At 36.6% G+C, this 24,646-nt stretch overlaps 1 protein-coding gene across 1 annotated transcript in view; it reads right to left on the bottom strand.

Annotated features, from left to right (window-relative positions):
* The window catches only part of PLCL2 (phospholipase C like 2), a 97,558-nt gene that overhangs the window by 38,247 nt on the left and 34,665 nt on the right, over nucleotides 1–24,646 (bottom strand). The window contains exons 2-3 of the mRNA XM_008920424.3: nucleotides 4,721–7,207; nucleotides 1,107–1,310 (exon numbers count right to left, since the gene is read on the bottom strand). Of these exons, the coding sequence (XP_008918672.2) occupies nucleotides 1,107–1,310; nucleotides 4,721–7,156 (2,640 nt within the window). The 5' untranslated portion in view covers nucleotides 7,157–7,207. The remainder of the gene's footprint in view (nucleotides 1–1,106; nucleotides 1,311–4,720; nucleotides 7,208–24,646) is intronic.

A 24,646-nucleotide genomic window follows, 5' to 3' on the forward strand; every position in this document is an offset into this window, starting at 1 on the left:
ATTCCAATCAAATTCTGTTGTATTTACAGCATCACTGAACTATATAAACTCTGCCTAAATTGCTAATCATTAATGAGTGCTTTTTGGACTTTGGTATAGCACAATTCTAAAGCTACTTTTTCTTTTAAAAACAGTTTATAAGATGTATATGAAACTGGGCTATTGGTTTCTTTTCCTCTATTTTTGTTCTTTAAATGGCAAGTGACTTGGGCCTGCCAGGTGCGGTTTCTCATTTTAGTGCACAAAATTAATGTAAAATTATCCTAGAAACATTTATTTATTATCAGATGATATATCAAATGAAAGAAAACATTAAATAAATAAATAAATAATCAATTACTGTGTGCCGGATTACTTCAGTGGAAGTAAGGAGGACATTTCAAATCATACTCATCTGAATCTTTTTTCCACATTTCAAATTAATGCAAGGTTGATGTAAATCAGTATTTATCAATGAATTAGTTCTTCCTTCCTCCCTTCTTGCAACATGTTTAATTTCTAGTCTCTAAAGACACAATTATACTTCAGCCCTTGAAGTATAAGGGCTGAAGTTAACATTACAGCTTGCTTACACATGGAAAAATGCCTAATCAAATGAGATCTGTAAGAGACAGAAGAGGAAAATAAAAATGCACGTGTAGCATTTTACACTTTGAGGTGCTTATAAAAGTACAATACCTAAAAGCAGTGCCTGACATTTTTTTATTCCATGTGGAGTCAAAGCCAGTATAAATCAAGGTCCACAAAGTGGAAAATGTAAAGTTAGCAAATTAATGTAAGATCTTTATAGATACACAATAGGTTTTTAGTTACTGCAAAACTGGAAATTAATACATCCTCTTCATGGTAAATCCTCTTGATTATAACCACTTTGCTTTCTGAAGTATACAAACACGGGTTTGCATGCAGTATATTAATCTCTCTGGTTTAGTCTGTATATCTATCAGTTGCTGTACATCTGTGGGAATAACTTTCAAGTACTCGTAATGAAACATGAAATAGGAAGTCACAGGTTAAAATCGCTTTTCGAAACAGGCATGGTACTGTATATTAGATATATTTTTAAAAAGTCTTTCAAATAGCATATAAGACAAAGAACTACTCACCATTTCATATGCTGTTACAATCTTTTTCAAGACCTCTGGAACAATCCCTTGGAGCTCCATGGTCGGATACTGATCGCTGAGATTCAGTACTACCAAGGGTGTATTATCAGGCCCAACCAAGTGCATAGACACTGCCAAAATGCACTGCATAAGATTTGCTACAGGGGAGAGGCCACATAATTCTTTGAATGAAACTACTGCATTCTGCAAAAAGGAAAGAAAGAGTTTCCTTTACAGTTAAATATGAAATTTAAAGTCTCATTCTCTCAGGATAAAATACTTTACTGTTATAGTTGAGCTATAATGTGGAATTACCACAGTTTTTCCCTGAAGAACTGTCAATTTTCCAAAGCAACCAATATTGCACATATATTTTTAAAAAATGTTAAAAATTCAAACAATTCAATACATGCCATAGGAAAAAACCATCTATTTAGAACAAGTATATTAGCTCCCTATCACTGCTAAAATTAACCATGCAAATAAACAGTTTCTAAAACATACTGGTTAGATATTTTGAAAAATTCTATGACATTTCAAAAACATTTTTAAAATGCCACCAAGAGAAACAAAATATTAGATGGTGAATGTCCCAATTAAGCAAAGTGAAGTGGAAGGAATTCAGCACATTTGTAACTTTAAACATACCTGAACTACAGTCCAGACGTGCTGTGGATCTGTTGGCTCCCATTTGGTGTGATTCACAAACCCAGCACTCCACTATCGATGTATTCCTATCATAGAATCACACTTAAGTGAATTTTAAGGTACTTTAATACAAATACCAATTTTCTACCCTTCCCTAAGATTTATGAGTTATATTTTATATCCAATATGGCAGAGTGTAAAACCATATGTTTAAACTTGGAGAAAATTTACAGTATTAGAAATACAATGTGACTCCAAGTAGCCACTGAAATTCCACGGTGCGAATATTGTCAGCACTGTATTGAATTTAGGATTTTTTTACCAATTGGGAGCTGGTGATCTATGGCAGGTCTGGAGTTTGTGTTCCTGTAGGAAACAAAAACAAAAATATGGTATATTTAAGTTACAAATGTGCTCAGTGTTCCTTTCTTTCATGTCATACCCAAGCAGGGTATCTGACAGAGATTTTAATTTTAATCAAAAGCACTTTTCATCTTGCTGGCATGGTAATACTCATTTCTGGACATGTCTCCTAGAAAGACATAACGCCAACCTTAATGCAAACAGGAATCAAATGTGAAATATTTTGCTGTCTCTTTATGAGAAAAATACTGAAGCAGACTTCAAAATATGCATATATAACATATTCATGCAAAATTATGTGAACACTAAATTGCATCTAGTACAGTCACTTACAGTGTACTTTAAGTAAATGTTTAATAGCATCTAGTAAATGTTCAGGAAACAGAAACTACTTTTATCAACTGGACTACACCTTAATGACACAATAATTACATAGTTGAAAAGACAGACATTGGGAAGTCCATTCAAACGTATTTTGTTTGGGGTAAGTATTATGCGTAAGCCATTATGAAAAACAGTTTTACAGAGAGGTAAATGAGGACCAGGGAATGTATATATTCACTAAGGGCAGGCAGGACAGGACTACCATATTCTACTACTACAACTCTTGCCTTTGGACTTCTCTATATGCAGAGACCATTTCTCATACTGTTAAGTAATTTAAACAGAATGTGATGTTGCTTGTTTAATCACTCATGTTATACTTTTATCAGTGATTAATATGTAACAACAAGTTATGACATCAGCTTTTGTCACAGAAACGTAGGAACAAAAGGAACAGAAAAGGCTACTTGTATTCAGATTTAGAGAATCTATTAAACTCAGTGTTGCACACTTTCCTTTTGTCTCTTCTTTCATCTTATACTAAAAAAAACCAAACCAACCAACTTTGCCCTTTCATAATCCAGCTTGTGGCAACATTATTTGTGCATCATAAAAATCATAACAATTTAAAACGCAAAATTTCACTAATATAGAAATTAAACAAATCTAACATTCCCTGTTATAAGCTGATATTTATTTTAATTGAGTGGTTTATTTGCTTTTGTTAGCTGTAAAACCTTAGTTACGCAGGTTACAACCTTAAATTGCGCACATTATATAATCTCTTCAAGTCTCAAATATCTTCTTGATAGCATTTTGAGAGATGATATTGATAAACTTAGTTGATAGCACATCTTTCAAACTGACAGAATAAAACACATAGAATACCTTTTAATATCTCATGTTCAAAGAAACCACACTGTAGAGTCTGTTTTCAATTACATCATTATACTGTGCATATTGCAGCGCGCACAATAAAGAGTTTAAAGTAGCTACACAAAATTGCATGTTTTCACTGCTTTCTCAACTCAGTTCTTCCTTGAAAACTGTCCTAAAATACAGTATCCTTTACATGACAGAATTCTAGCCTTCAATAGGTTAACTACAGGTAAAGTTCACCTTATATGCAGCCTGTAACATGAAACAAGTCCAAATATCATCCCTGTATTTTTTAATTGTCTTCTAGTATCGCAATTTTATATACCAAGTGGAATGGGAGAGCTTCATAATGATGTACTAATTGCTTCCTTCATATGAAGAAAAATTAGTTTTAAAATTGTATTACTATTAAAATCTGTTTAATGTAAGATTATTCAAGAAGAAAATTTATCTGATATGCCTTTAAAATCCAGAACTGAGACTCAGACATTTTCCTTAATCAGTTTCCCCTTAACACTGCCTAAAAGCAAGAGGATTTAACAGGTCACTTCATTTGAAGTGACAGGTCACTATGCTTAATTTTACTGATCACTGCGAGTATTTCATCAGAAATACTCAGAATATCATATAGATAGTTAAAAGCTTTATTAAATGGAACACAACTTTACAACTCAACTTTATTTCTTAAAGGGGTTATTTACCTGGAATCTTTACTGGAATCTCCAAATAATGGATCTTTTGAAGTGAGATCTCTTGGCTTCCACAAAACCAAGCACCTCAGCCTGTACTTTTTCCTGAAATTCAATGTGTTTACCACACATGACCTTTAAGGTAAGATAATTTCTTCTAGAAGATGCCTTCTAATACCTTAGTGCTAAATCCATGTATTTCTAACATGTTACTAGGAAGAATCATGGAAAGTAAATGGGTCTTTCTGAAAGCACTGCCTTCTATTTGCGAATAAAGAAAAAACATCAGTGAAACTATGCTAAATACACTCGGACATCCAAGAAGGTCTCTAACAAACACTAAAGTCTCCTTTTTTTATCTGCTGTATTTTCCTCCCTCATTTATACTTAATTTTTAAAAACTCAAATACTGACATACATTTTTCTAGTGTATTTCTAATATTCCTTCAAGGACATAGGACGAGTCATTGAGCTGAGTTATAACACTTGAGTCACATTTCCAGTTCACATTCAACAAAATACACATGTGCATTCAAGGTCTCATCAGTAGACAGTTTACCTAAAAGGTTGCTCTGACATAATCCATTTTTAAAGCTGTTCAGAATCAGACTCATATAGCATAACTCACAAAATTCTTAAAAGCATATATTCTATATGCATCATAATACAAAGACACACATAATAACCAGTAAATTCATTATAAAACTGTACCTGCATATTTTCTCTCAAATCCGTAGCATCCCGAATAGGTTGGAGAGCATTCTTGAACACTTCATCTATTGTTTTAATCCATAATGTTCTCATAGAAGCATATTCCCTTGATTTCTTGCCCTTCCTCACAGAGAGGCCCCGCTTATGAGGTTTCCCACCACCCCTTCTATTAGTAATGGCCACGTGCACAAACAAGGAAGCATGTGCTAAAATTTCACCAGTTAAAGACTGCAGAGGAACGTGCCGATAACCAGTCTGTAGACACTCAAAGGGAATAGTGTATTGCCCAATAAACTCGTCCCCAATGTAATCATCATCCAGTACTACAAAACGCACCATAGCTAGTTCTGGCAAATTTATTTGAAATTCAAAGCTTTCATCAAAAATTGGATTATCCCCGTTCTGATGCATAGTTTTCGTCCTTTGCTCTGCACAGTCAGCAGGGATTCCATGGATTTCAACATAGACATAAGGATCCACAACATCACCTTTGGCACCTGATCCTTTGGGTTTAGGGAAGTTTTGCCCACTTATGATTTTAATATGAAGCAGCTGAGGTGAAACTCCAGGCACGGTGTCTTTTGTATTTGCGCTAAAGAAGGATACTTCTTCTCTCATGATAGCAGGACGAAGGACATAGCCACAGTTTCCATTTTGTCGAAACCAGCCAATGTTAAGGTCCATCATTAAGCCAGGTGTTTGAAAGTTCATTGCTACTATCTGACAACCACATTTCCAAAAGTCCTGGGGATTCATATTACTAGAGTCAATCCTCATAGGACTGGGGAAAACCCTCGCAAGAAAACGCTTGTTATAATTTACAAAGTCTCCTGGGTTTTCATTGGCATATTTGCTAGCAAGCACTTCATTAAAAGAGCACACTTCCCAGTACTTCTGGAGCTGAAATGAAACTTGAAACTCTTTGAACTGAACCGATTTACATATGCTTACCAACTCAGAGAGATCTTTGCAGAGCTGAAATCGTTTCCCAGTCATTGAGTTTTGCTGTTCTACCCCCTCTTTCGCCACTCTCTGTGACATTTCTGCTCCTTCATCTTCATCTGTAACATCTCCCTCTAGTCCAGAACAATTAGCAGAAAGCTTCTTTGCTTTGATCAGAATTTTCCCTTTAAGTGATTCTGGCGATGGAAGATAAGACTCTTCAATGTTTGGAGACTGTGTATGCAGTTTGTCCCCCAAAATTTTCTTCATGTGTTGTACCATCACTTTCTGCTGCTTAATAGAACAATGATTTTCTAAACATAAAATAAGAGGGTATTCCGAAGCAAAAAATGCATACTTGTTAATAATGTCAATCACACTACGGAAGACAATCTGTGATGTCATTGTATGCCCTGTGTAAATCACTGGCTCATTATCGGGACCATCCCATACATCCAGTTCAACACTTCGACAACCCATTTTTAGAGCACGAATGTAACCCGTGATGTCAGAAGGCCCTCGAAACTGATCCTCGATCAAGTATGTATTATGAGATGAATTTATAAAATAATGAGACAAGGGTTGTTTCATATCTTGACAAACTTTTTTATGCTCTGGATCAAATATGTGGCAGTCTGGTGAAGTAAGGTAATTCGTAAACCCATCTATAGAAAGACAACCCTTTTCCTGGCCCTCTTTGGCTGGCTCGTATTTCTGAATAATTTCAAGGCTTATTTCTTCTGTGACCTGTGCCATACCCTGTTCTGCTTCTAAGAACATCATGAGATCCTTGGTATCTAGAAATTCTTTATTGCTTGAAAACTGAACTAACAGAAAATAGATTTCAGGTCTGGTACAAAGCTCATGAAAAACTTCAATAAACTCTTCTTTTGTTACTTCAGTACCAGTTTTTTCCCTGGATCTATGTAACTCCTTGAATTTTAGCTCAATTTTGTTAGTTTTTAAACCAGGATTTAAGTCTTTTATAAACTGTACAGCATTACATAGGGGTATATGTCCCAAATTATCTACATCTGATTCACTGAACATTTGTGAAAGCCATGAAGTCCGCATATTATCTTGAGTACTTCCTATCATATCTAGAGTATGTTTTCCATAGGAAATCAGGTACCTTAAGCCAGTAACCCAAATATTTGCAACATCCGCTGAGTTAGCAACAAGATCTAGTGACTCATAGTTTTCTCCATATATAATTGAAAATGCACAGTCTTCTGATATCTGGTCATATATTCCATTGCTGCGAAAAATATCTGTATTTTTTCCTGTTCTTACTTCTTTGATTGATTTAATATCAATCTTTGCTTTTTCGGAATCCTTTTTTGAAGGTTCCCAGCGCAGAGACTGCATATCCGCATCCAAAAGAAAGTATCGGTGATACACCCTGGAGTTGGATCGAATCTTTCTGAGCTCAGAGCCTTCAACCATGGCATTAATACAGTCGCTTGCACTGCTGATCTTCTTCTCTGTCGGCATGCTGCTGAAGGACACGGTCTTCTTCCGTTCGCGCTTTTGTTTCGTACCATCCTAGTAAACACGCAAGGGGAAGGGAAACAAAACATATATCAGTATGATATAGCTCAACATTGAAATAGGTTTCAACTTAAAGCAGACAGTTCATAAAGTAGTTCAATAAGGTCTGTGCAATGACCAGTAAGATAGAAATGCTTACTAGAATCATCACAATCAAAATACTAGTAACGGCTTAATATTTGTTCTTGCTTAAATAAATAATCTTCCAGAGTCTTTTTTTAAAATATTTTTATGAGCATAAAATTTAAAAAAACAAGTTTTGAATGCTAATGAAATAATAACGTTGTATTACTGCCTGTATGTACATGCATTTTATTTTATGAGTAATATTCTACTTACAGAGGTAAAAGGTTCTAAAGCCAAGGCAGTAGGAAGTTAAGCTTTCCTCCAAGTCCTTATAGATACTTGCTGAACTTGTCAGTACAGAATATAATATTTTAATACTATTTAATGCTGACAGGGTGCATTGAAACACAATTAACTGCATAAAATCCATAGGACATGGTCTTAATCTAAGCATACGAGACATTAACAGCACTTATTATGCACAGCTCCCTTCACTGCTGCACTCATGTGTGCTCTTCCCACAGACTATCCACAGCACTCACACATGCATCTCACTCCTATACTAGGAAACTATCCATCATAGTCTAAAGAAGTTGCACTGAGACACAGGGAGCAGATGTAATTCACTGTAAATTCAGAGTTTCAGAAAATATGACAGCAACTCAAGAGGGAACTTCTGAGAGGATTAAACTGTTTCCGAAGAACCAGCATATCATTAGAAATAAATGGAATGGAAGACCTGGTCAGGAAGGGAAGCAAAAGTGATTTACCTTTGCTCTTAAAAAAATGAGATAACCCAGAGGTCTTACTTTACTAGAGAAAGTTTGGGTATATAAGGGTATATAAGTCTAAAAAAAAAAAAGTCATTTAGCTACCTCTATTTGTTGTTTGTATCAATTCAAACAAGTGCAAATAAATCAGTAACACATGACGAGTACAATCAATTCCATAGGAACTGAATTTAAGAAACCTGTGTGATTTCATTATTTGCATTTTCTGAGACTGAAAATGGTGGGGGGGTTTTGTGGGTTTTTTTGTCTTGATGAGCCAACTTTTAGTCTGAATTAATACTTCCATTAAATAATCTTTACATTAGATACCCTAATTAGAGCACAGCTCAAAAAATTACTTTTCCAGCTTTATTAAAAAAACAATGTTGATATTCCCTCAAACAGTTTTCCATTTGAAGTATGTTCCAGTGCAAATCAGCATTGCTTATATGGCAGAAAGGAAAGTGAAAGAAAACCTTTAATGATTGCTATGCTGAACAGATGTTCAAATAAAACCCATCCATTACAAAATGCATTTACAGTTCAGGGCATATGTGCTTTATGTTTAATTTCATTAAATTAAAAATGTAGAATCCTGATTTTGTCATTTAATTTATAAGCATCCAAAAAGCCATGCATCGAAAACAATGATTAGTAAAGTGAGCAGACAATATTTGCTGTTCCGTGTTTGAGAAACTTAATCAACCATACAATTCTTGCACCTTTAATGACAGCAGAATTTGCTTTATGCAAGTTCTCAAGAGACCAGTATAAGCGAATAACCCTGCAGATGACTGTTTTATTTCTAACTGGAGATCAAACACCTGCAGTGGATACTGCACAGGGTTGACTCTCAGAATCTCATTACATGTAATTTGGGTTGTTTTCAAACAAAATCGAATTTCCTTTTAAAAAAAACCATCAAATGTGCTTTTTGTTGACAGAGGTTTTTGTTTCGTTTTAAGCCTAGCCTCTTGTCTGGCTACCTATCTACATCTCTTAACCTGAAAAAGCGGCAAGGGACAGTCCCACAGAAACGAGCAATGATGTTCCCTTCTGGTATTTCAGGGCTTGGAATGAAGCATTTTTAAACTCCTTAATGCTCCAGATTTCTTAGTCACAGACCTAGGAGGGAAATACATTTCTCAAACCGTTTGGTGAGAGAGAGCTGACAGATAACCTTGTAACACCAAAACCATCAAGGCCTGGGAAGTATCACCTCCCCTGGCCATGATCAGAAGGAAGGTCTATGCCTTTCTGCGTGATCAGGACTGTATCTGATCCAAGGCACTGAATTGCAAAGGAAAAATAAAATCTTCCATTTCTTGATGTCATCTGATGTAAAGAGGTCCATCCCAAGGCAACCTCATTCTCAGTGCTAGTTACCAAAACACTGAATAGGAGTTTATGCATGTGGATCAGAGGAGTAATTTGATCTACTACCTGCAAGATTATTTGGCTTGCCTGCCAGATGAATTTGAAGCCAGTTCACAGTATTCTGCATTTCTGCAGGGTAAAGCAGTCTAGCCACTCTGTTTATTTATATAAAGCCTGCACCACAGTGTAAAATGATCGTGAAGACATTCTGAATTCCAGAACACCCTTCATAAGTTTTTGCTTGTCCAGAGATCAATGACCCGGAGCTACCGGATTGCCTGTGCAAGTCCCCATCCTGACAGAGGCATGGCAGTCATGATCAATCTGTATAAAGAGAACTTAAAGGATATTTTACCAAAAACACTCGTGAGAATTATTTGCCTGTTTGAATTACCCACCTGTTTGAAAGGAAACAGGGAAGAAACTCTCACTCATAAGCTGAGAATGCAACTGCATAGAGCACACACAAACTGTGTGAAACAAGTTGGTGAGCCTCAGCGATACAGTCTGGCACGAAGAAGGAAACAGATATATTCTGTTATATGATGTGGAAGATTTCACCCTGAAAGTGGGGTGGCATCCATGAACTGGGTCAGGTCTCTCATGGCCTTAGGTGTGCCTTGAATCAAAAAGATTGGCCCATCAGAAAACTGTTATATATCTGAACAAACACAGGAGTGATTTTTCAGTATTTGTGAGACTTACAGTGTTCTTGTTGTTCATGATGCTCGAAGTGACAGTGACTCTACGGTGCAGATACACAATTCTGTCCAAGGAAGCAGCTACAGTTTTTGTGCTTAAACAACTTTCAGTCATTCTAGGATCTCTCATACAATGAAGACCATGTCAATCTTCAAATTATAACATGTACTGTCATTGTAACAGGACTTCCCCTAAAGACTGTCTGTGCTTCAGAAGATTCTAATCACTGAAACCAGAATGACCACCCCATCAATACATTTTCTAACACTGGGTGCCACAACCAAGGTCACCTGCAAGAATTTTAGAGGAACAGACTAGAACAAACATAAAACCATTTTGAAACATTGCTCATAACCACTACAAGCAACCACACAAAGAGTTTAGTTTATCCAGGAGTTCCTAGCAACAGAAAGAAAAGCATCTAGCAGTTTAAAAAAAAACCAGAAATAATCCCAGCTGTCATTTGTGGCACTTAAGAGACAGAGACAGCTGGAGAAAACAGATTAAAAGCACAAATAGGGAAGAGTATCTCCATGATAACTTTATTCCCCTCAAGGTACCAACAAACAAATAGTTGTCTGACTAAGCACTATCTACAAAACAGAATTCTGGAAACAACAGAGAATCTTGAATCAGACACTGGGAGAGATGCACATCGTCCCTGAACTGCAAAGTTTTTAATTTATGCAATTCTATGATAAAATTACTTTAAAAGCAATTTGAATAACCACTGGTACTGACAGGGACAGCAGTGGAGTTCAAACAGCGATTTGATAACTTAATAGACCAGGACAACAGAGGAAAAGAATGACTAGTATAAGGTTTGTAACCATCTGCTAAAGGAAGGGAAGCAGAGAGTGAACTTTATGACCTGTAAATGTCCAAATGAATCGTGCCCCAGAAGCAGTACTGCAAGAAAAACATTCAAACATGGAGTTACCAAGATGTTTAGGTACCGCTTGGTCCAGTGGAATTTAGAACATTTACAGTCGGAGGCAGAGGCTTGTCAACTAAGTGTGGGGCTGCAACCTGAGCACAGTGCAGGTTAGTCCTTCCACCTCTCAATACATGATCCTCCCACTCACTAACGGAAAGTTTGAAGGTGGATGCCTGCAATCCTGCCTCTCTCTCCATGATTAAAGCAGCCACCTGCAGCTTCGATGCAGTGGTTTTGCTAATTAGGACTGGAAGATCAATGCCTCTACCTGCATTTAGCCCAATAAAGTTTTCTTTGAGACAGAGGACTTTAAAAAGAATAGACAATGGTAACAAGAGGAAGTATCACAGTGACAGATTTTTAGAGCACTTGTCTGGCATCTGGGAAGTGAAAGTCCCTGATGTCACTGCTCCATAAACATTTCACTTGGTGACCCTGAATGCAAAATACACTGATAGTCCATGTAGCAGGGACCTGAACACTGAATTTTACCTTCTCAGAGGAATACCCACTTCCCCAAGTGACAGGTCCTGCTGCTACCTGCTTATGCTCTAACCGTAAAAAATTTCCACTTGCTTTTATATACCAGAGGTTAATCGAAATGTGGAAGGCAGCTTCATCCTAGTCTTGAGAGCATGTGGCTGAGCATTTGAAGAACCCCAGGCTGAGGGACTAGAGCCCAGCCACTCCATGAGCAGGTAAGTGCTCTGCCAACCAAGCAACTCCAAGGAATGGAGCACAAAACACCCCCCAGCCCCTCACAACTGCAGCACCTCACTGCAAGTTTTTTGATTGTCAATGGCTGAGCTTTGACAACTTGTGAGAAAACTCACACACTCTGAGATAATGACAGCACACAGTCTACAGGAGCCACAGACCCAAGAATACCTACTTAATTCATCCCCAAAAGGCTCAGAAACAAGATAAATGTGAGACGTTCATCCTAGCAATGAGATGGCAATGCCCATACATATTGGGCACACATTGTGTGGTAACAAGACTGCAAGTATGTACAGTGTCTCAAGAGCTAATAAATAAATCAATTTTTTTGCATGTAAGTTCTGAATTAAGTGACATGTTTGTGAATCTGAGGGCCAGTGTTGTGCCAATACTCTGAGCAATTACTTGTAAGTGAGAACACAGGCCATGCCTAAGTTTGGTTAATTTTAATTTATTTTAAATTACACCATTATTTCATGTCATATAGTGTAAAAGTTGTTTTAGATGTAATTTGATGTACATCTGTAGCCAACAGTTGCAGTACAATTCACTATTTTATGAAGAGAACCAGCAGCCTAATGATCTTCATGATGAACACAGAGTGAACTACTCTTCTGACATGATATAACTCATTGATGACTTGCTTTTATAGTGGATGTGATGCTTAAGTGGCCAATTTGAGTACAAAAACTGCCTGTCTTCACCAAATGCAATTCGGCAACAATTGCAAAATCACCTAGCTTAACAATATGATGTATAATAAGCCTTTTTCAGGAAGTACTTAGTTAAAAAAAAAAATTGAAACTTTGTTTATTTAATTAAGATTCCTAAGCATTTTTCTTCAGAACTCCACAAACCAAAAAACTTGAATTTTATATTCTTCATAACTAAGAAAGCATTCAGGTGTGTCTGTGCATAGTTAGGTCTACTCAAGGGAAAAAAACCACAGATACTTAAAGTCAGTAGTTTAAAATATCCAATTTCCAAACGCATTTTGTTAAAAAATATTATAATCTCAGTAATTTGTTCTTTTCCAAGGCTTAACCTGTGGTTTTAGAGATATAAATGCAGGCATAGAGCAGCAAATTAGTTACAAATGCAACATAAATATCAAATTATCCTTATGTTTATAAGTATTTTTATCACAAAAATATTTAGGGTTTTCTTTGAAAAAATATCTGTAACTGAAACAGCAGTAATAAACAGGATCACTAATTTTTGTAAACACACACAAAACCCCTCATATTATGTATAATTTACCAACATACATCTGCCAACTCATTCCAGAACATAACATGCAGCATTATAAAAGAGGCTAAGCAAGTTTTTGTGTGAACAAGTCATTAGATAAATGGAAGAAAAATAGCAGGTAACTCAAATCAGCAACATTTCATCTTTGTTACACAAAATTTAGCATTTCTTTCAAAAGTTGCAACCAGTTAAAGGCAGACTGAGAGTCTTCTTTAGAAGAGTGTGGGCAAAAAAAGGGAAAAAGTGGAGAGAAAGAGAGAAGGTGGTGCAGGAAAGGCATTTCACCATTAGGAGCCACGTCCCCAAAGACAGGAGCTCTGTGTCCTCAATGCACCCTCTCTCAGCCCAATTCTCCTGCAATCAACAACTCAGCAGAAGAATCTGCTGACAGCCACCACTCAGCCTCATTCCTCCAGCCAAGCATCTCCGTTCTCCCTAGTCAGTACCTTTTAATTTGCCATTACTAGAGGATTCTTACTAACACAGTGACCCAGATTCACTAAAAGGCACGTAACTTTGTAATGCTTTAACACAGCAGTCCAAAGCTTCCAGAGCATGTGAAAGCCAAAACAAGAAAAAAACTCTGCAAGTAATTAGCAGTTCAGCTGACAGGATCCCAAACACTTCAGAAATGGCACACGTTAAATCACACTGTGTACAATAGTTTCTGAATGGAACTGCAGCCACTGTTTAACTGTACACAGCACCAAGCAGTTCTATTTAAGACAAAGTAGAGTCCTCAACTGAAATAACAACTATTTGGGAGGAGACAAAACATCAGCTATTTGGAAAACACAGGGCCTCCTACTTGTCGTGAATCACTATATTTGTGCTCAGCATTTAAATATTTCTCCAAATTGGTATTCATGACATATCTGTTGTTCGCAGAAATTTTTTAAGAGAAATTTATTTTTACAATGTGTGGTAGGTTGACCCCAGCCGACCCAGTTATACAGTGTTATAAATAACAATGAGAAGGCAAATAACAACTAACAATTGTTAAATAACAAATAACAACTCTTCCTTTTTTTTAATCTTTTTTTTTACTAAAGGAATTCTATGCTTAAAGGAATATGGACACGGGGCAAGTCTTAGCTCAATATTCAAACAAAAACTACCCATATTATTTCAGATGGGCAAATTGCATGGTTCGTGATAAACAAATTCCCTCTTCAAAATATTAATTTTCTGTCCTGTCTCTTCCTCCTCCTGCCCCAGCTGCATCTCCATTCTCCCCACTCCAGCTCCTCAGGCCCTCATTAGCACCTGTCTGAACACAGTAAATTAATTTTACCTCACTACCTCAGGAAACAAAAAATCTATTTTCTTCCAAATTAGTTGTGCAATTTTAGTAAGCTGAAACAATTTGCCATTTGATCAGTTAAGTATCAGAGATGGTTCAAAATAACCACTAGAAACAGGGAACAGATTAAAAATGGGGGGAAAGAAAAGAATCACTCACTTTTATCAAGAAATAAATTCAATTAAAATCAATGCAGTTGAAACTGTTCTGTTGATCTTACATGACCTGACAAGAGAGCTTTATGTCATTAGGTTAGTGGTGGACTTGATAATCTTAAAGGTCTTTTCCCACACAATTCTATTAGGGAAAACAAAATCTCCCATCTTGGTCCACCTCACAGAATGTACATCAACAATTTCATAAAACATAATAAATATTACGGCAAGATACTGGTAACTGCCAACAGCATAAAATAACAGAATTAGGGTTCTCAGGTTCTTGGGCTCATTTGGTTCTGCCTCATTTCAAGAAAACAAGACACCAGAAAATTCCCGACTCTATGATATGACAATATCACTTCCCCACTACCTATTAGACAGGGCAGCAAAAAATGGTAGCCTGTGTGTTGGCCTTGCTGCTTTTATAGCAGGCAATTTAACCCAAAGAGCAAGGAAATAACAGGATATGGTTTTGCAAATACAGTATAGACTAGGGCTTTCTTTGAAATTCTCCTGTTTATTTAGTCATTTGATCAGTTTACAAGAGTATAAAGAAACCATTATCTAATATTTCTTGTATGTTGGTGTCTTCACAGAATATGCCGAGTTGGAAGGGACTCCCAAAGATCATCGACCTCAACCCTTAGTCCTGTACAGAACCACCTCCAAGAGTCACACCACAGGACTGAGAGTATCACCCAAACGCTTCTTGAACTCTGTCAGGTTTCCCTGGGGAGCCTGTTCCGGTGTCCAACCACACTCTAGGCGAAGAACCTTTTTCTAATACCCAACTTAAATCTCCCCTGACACAACTTCAGGCCATTCCCTCAGCTCCTGTCACTGGTCACCAGAGAAAAGAGACCCGTGCCTGCCCCTCCTCTTCCCCTCATGAGGAACCTGTAACTGCAGTGAGGTCTCCCCTCAGTCTCCTCTTCTCCAGGCTGAACAGACCAAGTGCCCTCAGCTGCTCCTCATACAGCTTCCCTCCAAGGCCCCTGACCATCTTCATTGCTCTCCTTTGGACTCTCTCTAACAGCTTAATGTCTTTGTTATATTGTGGTGTCCAAAACCGCACACAATATTCAAGGTGAGGCCACACCAGTGCAGAGCAGAGCAGGACAATCCCCTCCCTCGACCGGCTGGTGATGCTTTGCCTGATGCCCCCCAGGACATGGCTGACCCTCCTGGCTGCCAGAGCACTTCTGACTCATAGTCAACTTGCCCTCAACCAGGACCCTCAGGACCCTTTCCATGGCCCCGCTTTCCAGCATCTCATTCCCCAGCCTGTATGAACATGGAGAGTTGCCACATTCCAGGTGCAGAATCTGACACTTCCCCTTGTTGACCTTCATACGGTTGGTGATTTCCCACTCCTCTAATTTGTCGAATTCTCTAATGAATTCTTAAACATCCTTAGGTCCTTCAGCATTCAAGTACTTCCACAGTATGCCACGGGGGAGCTTTCCCTGATCCTCTGCTACAATCCACTTCTTCCACCAAGACACCCAAGGCATCCACATGCATGATGCTGCTTGCTCCCTTCTCATTCAGCTCTTACATAAATCCACTCCATAATTTTTTCCAAAGAAAGGAAACAACTTCATATTGCTTATTCTGCTGAAAATAATAAAGGAGCTGTAACTACTTTAACTATGTTTGATGCTGACCTAAATTTTAAAAGGTCTAGAGTAACTAAGACTTCTCCATTCTGCACTTTCACGATGCTATGTTTCATGCTGTCTTCTAGCAGCAACTACTATAACTTAGAGAAACACAGGTATGTTTATAAAGCTATGCACATAATGAGAGAACTCCAAGGCCAGGCTGGATGGGGCAACCTAGTCTAGTAGAAGGTATCCCTGCCCATGGCAGAGGGGTTGAAACTAGATGATCCTTAATCTCCCTTCTAATGCACACCACTCTAGGATTCTTTAATTTTATAACATAATTTTATAATATAATTATATTATACTATATACATTATAATTATATATCAATACGTTATATAATATATATATAGCATATAATATATCTGAATATTACAATACAGTACCAAAAATTAAATACAAATACCATTGAGGCATTCTTTCATATATAATTATGTCTGCATATTTATGAAATTAAAATGAAGTGGCATTTGGTTTCAGGGGTTAATTTACAATACAGATGAGCAGGGGAAAGGGGAAAAACAGTCTGATCTCAAAAGAAAATAAATAAGAAGCATTTAAGGAAACTACCCAGACTGCTGTGAGCACTGAGAGAGCCAAAGCCTGAGTTATGGTTGGCATGAACATCGCAGTTCTCCGTCTTTCTGAGTCGGTTACAGTTCGGGCTTCTGGGTAGCATTTCCAATGGAGCAGAAGAGGTATCTCGTTTTTACAAACTCAATAAAAGCAAAACATGTATATCTCAGATTAAAACAACCAATATTTTAACCAAATTCATACAAACTACAATAATTATTTATGAAAAACAGCAGTTAATATGTACTGTTTAGTCTTAAACTGAGAAAACTGCACTGACAGAAAGCTGTTAAAAATTACTTGATGACATGAAAAGAATTTCAGCCCTAGATAAGTAAGTGGAAAGTATTTCACACTCCTAATTTCTCGTGTACTTAAGAAATTATATCCAAACTATGACAAACAGACCATTTTAACTACTATAAACTTATGTTTATTATAACCATTTACTTTTTCAGCCATCAATTATCAGAAAAAGTAATAGTAGTTACACATGCTTTTAGCTTGAATAATGACTGACGATGACAAATTGGCCCTCTCTCTCTATGAAGGTACTGAAGGATTTGAACACATAAATTGGCTTAACAGGTTTCAGTGTGGCTCAGGAGTGAAGAAGGCTCCGAGTCTTCACTGCCATCCCTAAAACCAGCAAGATGCTCTTTCTGCATACACGCACATCCATTTAAGCTCTCAGCATTTTCATTTTCAGTTCTACAATAATGTTTTAAATACCCAAATGTTATAGCTATAATGCACTTTCAGGAGCATTTTAATCAAGACCTATCAACAAGATTTAATAAGCGGAATATCACAGCAATCAGTCTGAAGTTGAATATCAGATTTTTTTCAAGTATTCATAGCTGGATGTAAGTTCCACTGTTAGAAAGCACAGCATTTTTCCATTTCTTGTTAAAGTCATAAACAACAATTTGACTGAATTGGCAAAATAAGTAACACAGCTGTCAGGCTTTAAAGCAAAAATACAGCATGTGGGTGACTTCAAAATATAACAGAATAGCTGTATTTAAGATTTTTGTAATTTCAGATGCAGGTCTGCAGACAGCTGCTTCACTTCTCCAGCATTGCAGAGGAAAGACAAGCCAATGGTCTGATCAGCAAGAGGTAAAAGTGAGCACTGGTTCAAGCCCCCCTACCCTTTCCCACTCCTGTTGGTAAAGCCTTCCCAGCAGCTTTTCCAGAATCTCCCACAAATGTTAACTGTTGGTTTTGGTTTGGCTTTTTTTACCAACATTCCTACCTAGCAGGCTGAGACACTATGTTATTAGATTTACAACAAACCACCTGACAAAAACAAGCTTGTAGAGCATGGATCTTAGGACGTCATTACAGGTACACACTCCATGAAGTTACATGTATTTAAATACGAAAAAAAACAAAGGACGCCTCATTCTATGTAGGCAAGATTCATATTTTTCCATGCTGCAAATGTAGCCAACAAATGAAAATAATTGTGTTTGTTATGAATGACTAATTTAGTTGGAAAGCAGAAAAGTACACTGACTCTACTGTGAGAAATATTATAACTACATGATAATCCCTTAACTGTCAACAACTCTTGCTCATGAAAACTAAGCAGCAGATTGACCATGAATGTGTTATATAATTTAAAGGACTGGCTTTTTCACACATCCTTACAGGTCATCCCACCCAGCCACTCAGCACAAGGTTACTATTAAATCACACATTTCACTTTTCACTGATGTCGTAAAATGTTCACCTCCACCTGTACTGTCAATTCATGTATTTTTCCAAATTTCAATCCAAATGTCATCTGCTGTCTTGGAAAGTTCCTGGTGTTCTTTTGTGTCCTTTCCTGTCGCTAGGTGTTTTCCAGAGAACAACATGGAAGTAAAACTATCACCTAAAGGTTATTTTATCCAAGTCAAACTTTCATGCGTAAGAGTAATAAAATGTAAAGCTTTTTTTTCATTCTAAAAACTACCATTACCTCTGCCCTGAAGCTTTCTATTCATCAGCTGATTTCCTTTATTCTAGTGACTGATGAATGGTGTCTTCAGATTTGCTTCTTGACTAATGGTAATTGGACAAACAAATTTCACAAGGTAACTTCAAATAAAGAGATGGAACTTCACAAGCTGAATTGTTCTCCTTTTGTGGTTTGAGGTAAGTTCCTTTTTGTCAGTTAAGAGAATGACTATTATCAACAGCCAATGCCATGAAGAGTTCATGTACAAAATTCAGTATTAAATTATGTAAAAAAGTTTAAATTTTTAAAAACCTCCTACTTCCTAAACAAATACTATCTTGAAAATTCTTCTTTGAGTTGCTACTTCAGCCTCATTATTTAGATGGCAATGATAATTAAACAGTGATAAATAGCTGCTGAATTTCAAGGAGACCAATTGCTATGAATTGGATAAAAAATACTTCTTAGGTTATCACTGCTCAGCGATCACACAGGCAGAGAATATGTGAGTACCCAAGTACCTTTACTAACCACATAAGGCTGCTTCTGACTTGCTCTCTTGGTTGATTTTCAGATGTATGTAATTTACAGTTGTCAAAAAATGATGGGAAATTCTCATTCTGCATGCTACATCAACGTCCTTCTCCCCCTTAACTCTGTTCTTTAATTATTCATAACAGTTACAAGCACTTAGGAAATAACAGTGAACTATAAATATTTAATACAAGATGCCTGTAACAGAAAGACATGAGAAAGCCTACAAAAATCAAATAGTATAAAGTATTTGTTTACCCTAAGCAAAATACTAAGCAAGGCATATGATCTTTATATTTATACAAGTGTTCATAGCTTTGACAAACCAAACCTAATAAATCATCTGTATGCTTTACCAAATAATTACAACTAAACAAATAAAAATTAACAGGTATGTCAGTTTTCTCTAGAGTCTTAGTATTTTAAAGGGATCTATTTTGGTAAAAGCTTACATTGTAAAGAATGCTTAATAAGCATCACTACAGGACACTACAGTTTGAAGATGTTAAAATATGCAAGAGTCAAGAGCAAACACACTGAAGACAATTTCTAAATTCCCAATCACAACAGCATAATCTTAGCAAGCAGTTGCTAAGAAATTCTCAGTACAGATGAGAATTATAACATTTGGGGTGGTAAGAAAGTATGCAAGAATTTAAAACACTGTAAAACAAGGTATACAACCCTTCTAGATGTGGAGGGAGGCTATGGATATAGTGCGCACTCAAATCGCTGTAAAATATGGCAGGTAAAAATATTCCTACTTTTAATTTTCAGAGCTCATTCTATTTAACATGTGGTATAGGCAATAATGAAAACATGGTAATACCATAACTGTGTTCTGTGCAGGAAAAGACTACCAGGAAAACAGGACTTCTTTTTTTAAAACCACTACGACATACAAGAGAAATATCATCAATCTTTCATTAAAATATTCATGTACCATATCTCAATACACCATATGCAGCTTTCTAAATATCTTACATATCACAAATACTCAAAGAAGTCACAGTGTAGAGCACAAACATAACATCCAAATCTAAAACCAATCACAGAAGCAAAACAATTTTGTCATCTATTTTCTTCAAATTGAATTACTGTCTGCTCACTCTGAGACCAAAGGCCTCCACTGATTCTGCTCAGCAGCAAAGGGTGCTGCTACCCCTGTCCTTTGAAATGAGGTCAGTGTCCCACCACAAAGGCCTGTCTGCCTAAACCAATAGGAAAAAAATGTGCATGCCTGGAGTGGTCAAGAAAAGGCTGAAGAAAAGTTTAGATAATACTTGGAAACTATATTAATTTTCCTTATCTCAACCTTATAGCCACCCACCATGCTAACTCACAGTGATTAAACGACTTCATGGGGAGAGGTTTTGTTCTTGTTTGGTGTAGTAGAGAGACAGAAACTAAAGCTGTTTCATCACAGTGAACCCCTTTGCTCTCCCAGCTTTCTACATTCAACTGTTTATTCTCTATTTTGTTAAAATTACTGATTTAACAAAACTTTTCAAATACGTTTTATGATTTTAATAGTTCATATTTTATTATTTTAAAATTATTTGAACATTCACCTTCAACATGGAAACCTTTGTGCAAAATATGCTTTTTTTCTTTTCCTAATATTGTTAATCAGAACTAAAAATGTATCACAGGAACCACTTCTGTACATAAAGCATGCAGATAGCATAAGCAGATGTAGAGGTGGAGAGTATATTTAGATTGTACTTGAAATTTGGGCTGTAGAGTGGACAGTAATGTAAAGAAAATCCCAGCCGTAAATGACACCAGTGTACCAGAAAAGTACTAGAATGGACATGGTTATATTTGCAAATGTGTCTTTTGGTTACTTAGCTTATTCCTCCCAGTCGTTTACTTGTACCAGGAAAATAAGCCTCCTGTTAGAATCTGTGTGGTCCCTAAAAATAGAGCTGGCCCTCATGTCACCTGCACCAATAAATCTAGTCAAAAGCAGACAAGCCTTCAGTATTAATACTTACACTTGAACCCTGAAAATAAAGACAAGCATTCAAATGCCATAAAGCAATCTCAAGGAAGGACATTTTGTATATTAAATAACTCTCAGAATAGTTTACCTGATACAGAGACTAAAACACTAAATCTTTAACTTTTTACAAAGCCAAAGAGATTATTAGATTTTTTTTAAAAAAAAGAAAAACACTGACATTAGAATTTAAAACTCTTGCTTTTTTTTTTCTTTAAAAATAGACTGTATGTAAAACATTTCAAAAGTACGTCTTTAACCAACTTTACTTGGATTTCTACAAAATTTTGTAAATTTATGCTGCAACATGACTTGCTCTGTTGGACTCAACAGAACTTGAGTTTGAAATGACAGAGGAGCCAAAAGGGAAGCATAAGAACTGAGGGGAAGCAGATGTGCCATTAGCAGAATAGAAGATTTAGAAGATTTACATTTCTGTACTAGGCCAGAGTAGAAAGAATACATCTAAAGGAAAATAATTTGCTGAATTAATTTGATTTAATGGCTAATTGAAAAGTTCACAAAAATATTAAATTATTTGAATACTGCATTTTGCATATTTTTATATTTGAATATAGAATTCATTATCTATTATCCACTTTGATTCCTGAACTAAAAATAGTTGCCTTATAATTGAAAATGCTATAAATCAACAAATTCTCTGAGGTACAAAGTTAACTGAATACAGCAAAAGCATTCGGGCAATATTAGTGGAACTGTGTTATTTGTATCTGTAGCAACTTGTTGCTGGCAAATTTTCCATGTAATTGGATTTTAACTATCAGTATAGTTCAGTAGGAAAGAACAAACAATAAGCGATAAAATTATTTCACTGATCTTTGGTAACTTCTCATTCAATACATGTTGAATCCTTATTTCAGTAACTTGCTTTATGCTGCAGCTCTATTTCAATCCTTTGACAAAGCGTAAATTAGCTATAGAAATAGGAAAGTAACTTTTCAATAGAAAAGTGCAAAAATTTTCCAAATTTGGAAAACCAACAACAAATTGGTCCCAGCCTATTGCACCGGATTATTTACTTTAGCATTTTTTAAGAACAATTGCAGTTGCACACATTCCATCATAAAGGATAAATTTTGGCCTCAGTAATTTATTATAAACACCCTTCATTAAAATACCCATCATCTTCTGCCAGTCCAATCCAGAACAATATTATTTCCAAAATGTTAAGGAACTCAACCTTTAGATATCTCTGTTAAATGTTCTGCTCTCAAATACACCAGAAGTATCCCAGCTTACATAGAACCTTTTCCCTACCACAGTATTTGCACACTTCTCACAACGGTCTTTAGTTACAATGAAAACTATTTCTTAAAAGATTTATGAGAAGGAAGGAAATCATGGTAGAGTGAGCTTCATGATGATAAAAGTGATTGAGATAGAAGCAGGCTGTTTCCAGGGCTACCAATGAACTGTATATTATGTTTTAGATGGTTTCCTAGGAAAATAATCCTAGGGATCACATCATCTATCTCTTATGCATTCTTTCTCCTAACTTTAAAACTTACTGCTTGATTTCAAATAAATCTGTGAAAAGATCTAAAGTCAACCAAGAAGACACAATCCTACTGGAGTTCTCATGTCATTAAACCTTGTGGCAGACACAGCTAAGTTGCAAGAAAAGCAAATATACTGCTACTTTCCACAATGTCCTGACTCCCAGAGGGGAGTAAAATTTTAGCCCAAAGAACAATTTTTTCCTTCATTTTTTCATTCTGGCTTCACTGAAATGAAACAGATATAAAACACTGAGATCTAAACATCTGAATGCTTTACTGCCTCTCACTAAGATTTCCTCAGCAGACATTACCAGCACTGCCAAGATCTCCCAAGAGATCAAACTCTGCTCCAAGAAGGGCAGGTGTAGAGTACTTGCCTCTTCAAAGACTACTCTCTGCTACTACACAGACTAAGACTCCTTATCTCCTCTAAGCAAGACTTATCAGAGGCTTATCTCATCAGAGCATGACCTCATGTCTTCCCACAGAAGTTCCTGGCAATTTTGAGAGGGAAGAGGAAAGGTTTCAGAGCAGATCTAAACCTGTGTCAAAATCCCTATTGTGGTATTTCTTTCAATGCAGGAAATTCAGGTATTGCCTGAAGTGTTTAAAACCAGCATTGTACTTACTATTCACCCCTTTTTCTACCAAGATAGCTGTAAACTGCCTCAAAACCAGCCATTCCGCTGGCCTTAGCAGATACTGACAAGTGCTGGATACACGCAGTAAAGTCACAAAACTTCCTTTTACCGTCAGGCTTTTGTCTGCATTAGAACACCTGAATTAAACCATAAGATTTCAGAAATGAGTTCTCTTCAGATTGCCCTAATCTCAAATGATTTCTTTTCTTAGGGGAGATCAGAGCTCTGTAAGACTGGAGCATTATTCTGTAGACATTGCTACTGAGGGGCAATGGGCTTTGAGCTAAAAAAATACCAAAAGCCTGAGGCATGTCAGGTTTTAGCCTGCCTAGTTGTGACAGCAATGATCTAATGACCAGGTGATTATCACCTGCTTTGGTTTAGATTTTGGTGGATTGTGCAATGTAACACTATATATTTTTGTAGTTGAAGGACAGCAGTAAGGAATAGATGACCTGTGTAGAATAAACAGGCTGCAATTCCATAATAAAGCACAGAGCTGGAAAGATGGCAGGGGCCTTGAAAATGCACGAACAGAATGATACTGGACAGCCAAAGGTTTAACTGTCCATGACTGATGGCCAAAGGAATGCAACCTCGGAAAGTGGGTAAGAACATTTTTAAAGGATAAAAGGAACAAATACAGTACTGAGCCCTGGGGAATACCACTTGGACGAGTGCCAGCTGGATGTAACTCCATTCACCACCATCCTTCAGATCTGGCCAATGATCAGCTAATTCACACATATTTCTGTGTTGTGTTAATTAGAGAGGAGAGATACCATTTGAGCAGACAGCTTATGCACTAGTTAACAAAGCAAGAACCGATAAAAGCAGTGTTGAAAAGTCCTTCATGACACGTGGTACACTACACAAACCACGGTTTACTAGTTATTAATGTTGATCATAAACATTCTGAAAAACTTCAAGAGAACATCTTCTATGCTGTTTAAGATTTATGACTTACACTCCGCATTTCTCTCAGAGTTTCTGATTAATTTGTAAGTGATACATGAAATGTAACTCAAAGCAAGTGTGATGTTAGACACTTTGTCTATTATAACACTACTAGGTAACTCTGGATGTCTATAAACTAGGCAAGGCTAGAATACATTAAAAAAAAATTAAAAACTTCAAAACTTTTATGAAATTTTGCTATTAGATAGACCCAAAATTTCTGGAACAGTTATCGACTTTTGGAGCTCAATTTACAGCTGCTTCCACCAAACCTGTTGTAAGTGATCCATTTTCCTGACTCCTA

Source organism: Manacus vitellinus, unplaced genomic scaffold, assembly GCF_001715985.3.
Source record: "Manacus vitellinus isolate BGI_N305 unplaced genomic scaffold, ASM171598v3 scaffold_3_pilon, whole genome shotgun sequence".
NCBI classification, from domain to species: Eukaryota; Metazoa; Chordata; class Aves; order Passeriformes; family Pipridae; genus Manacus; species Manacus vitellinus.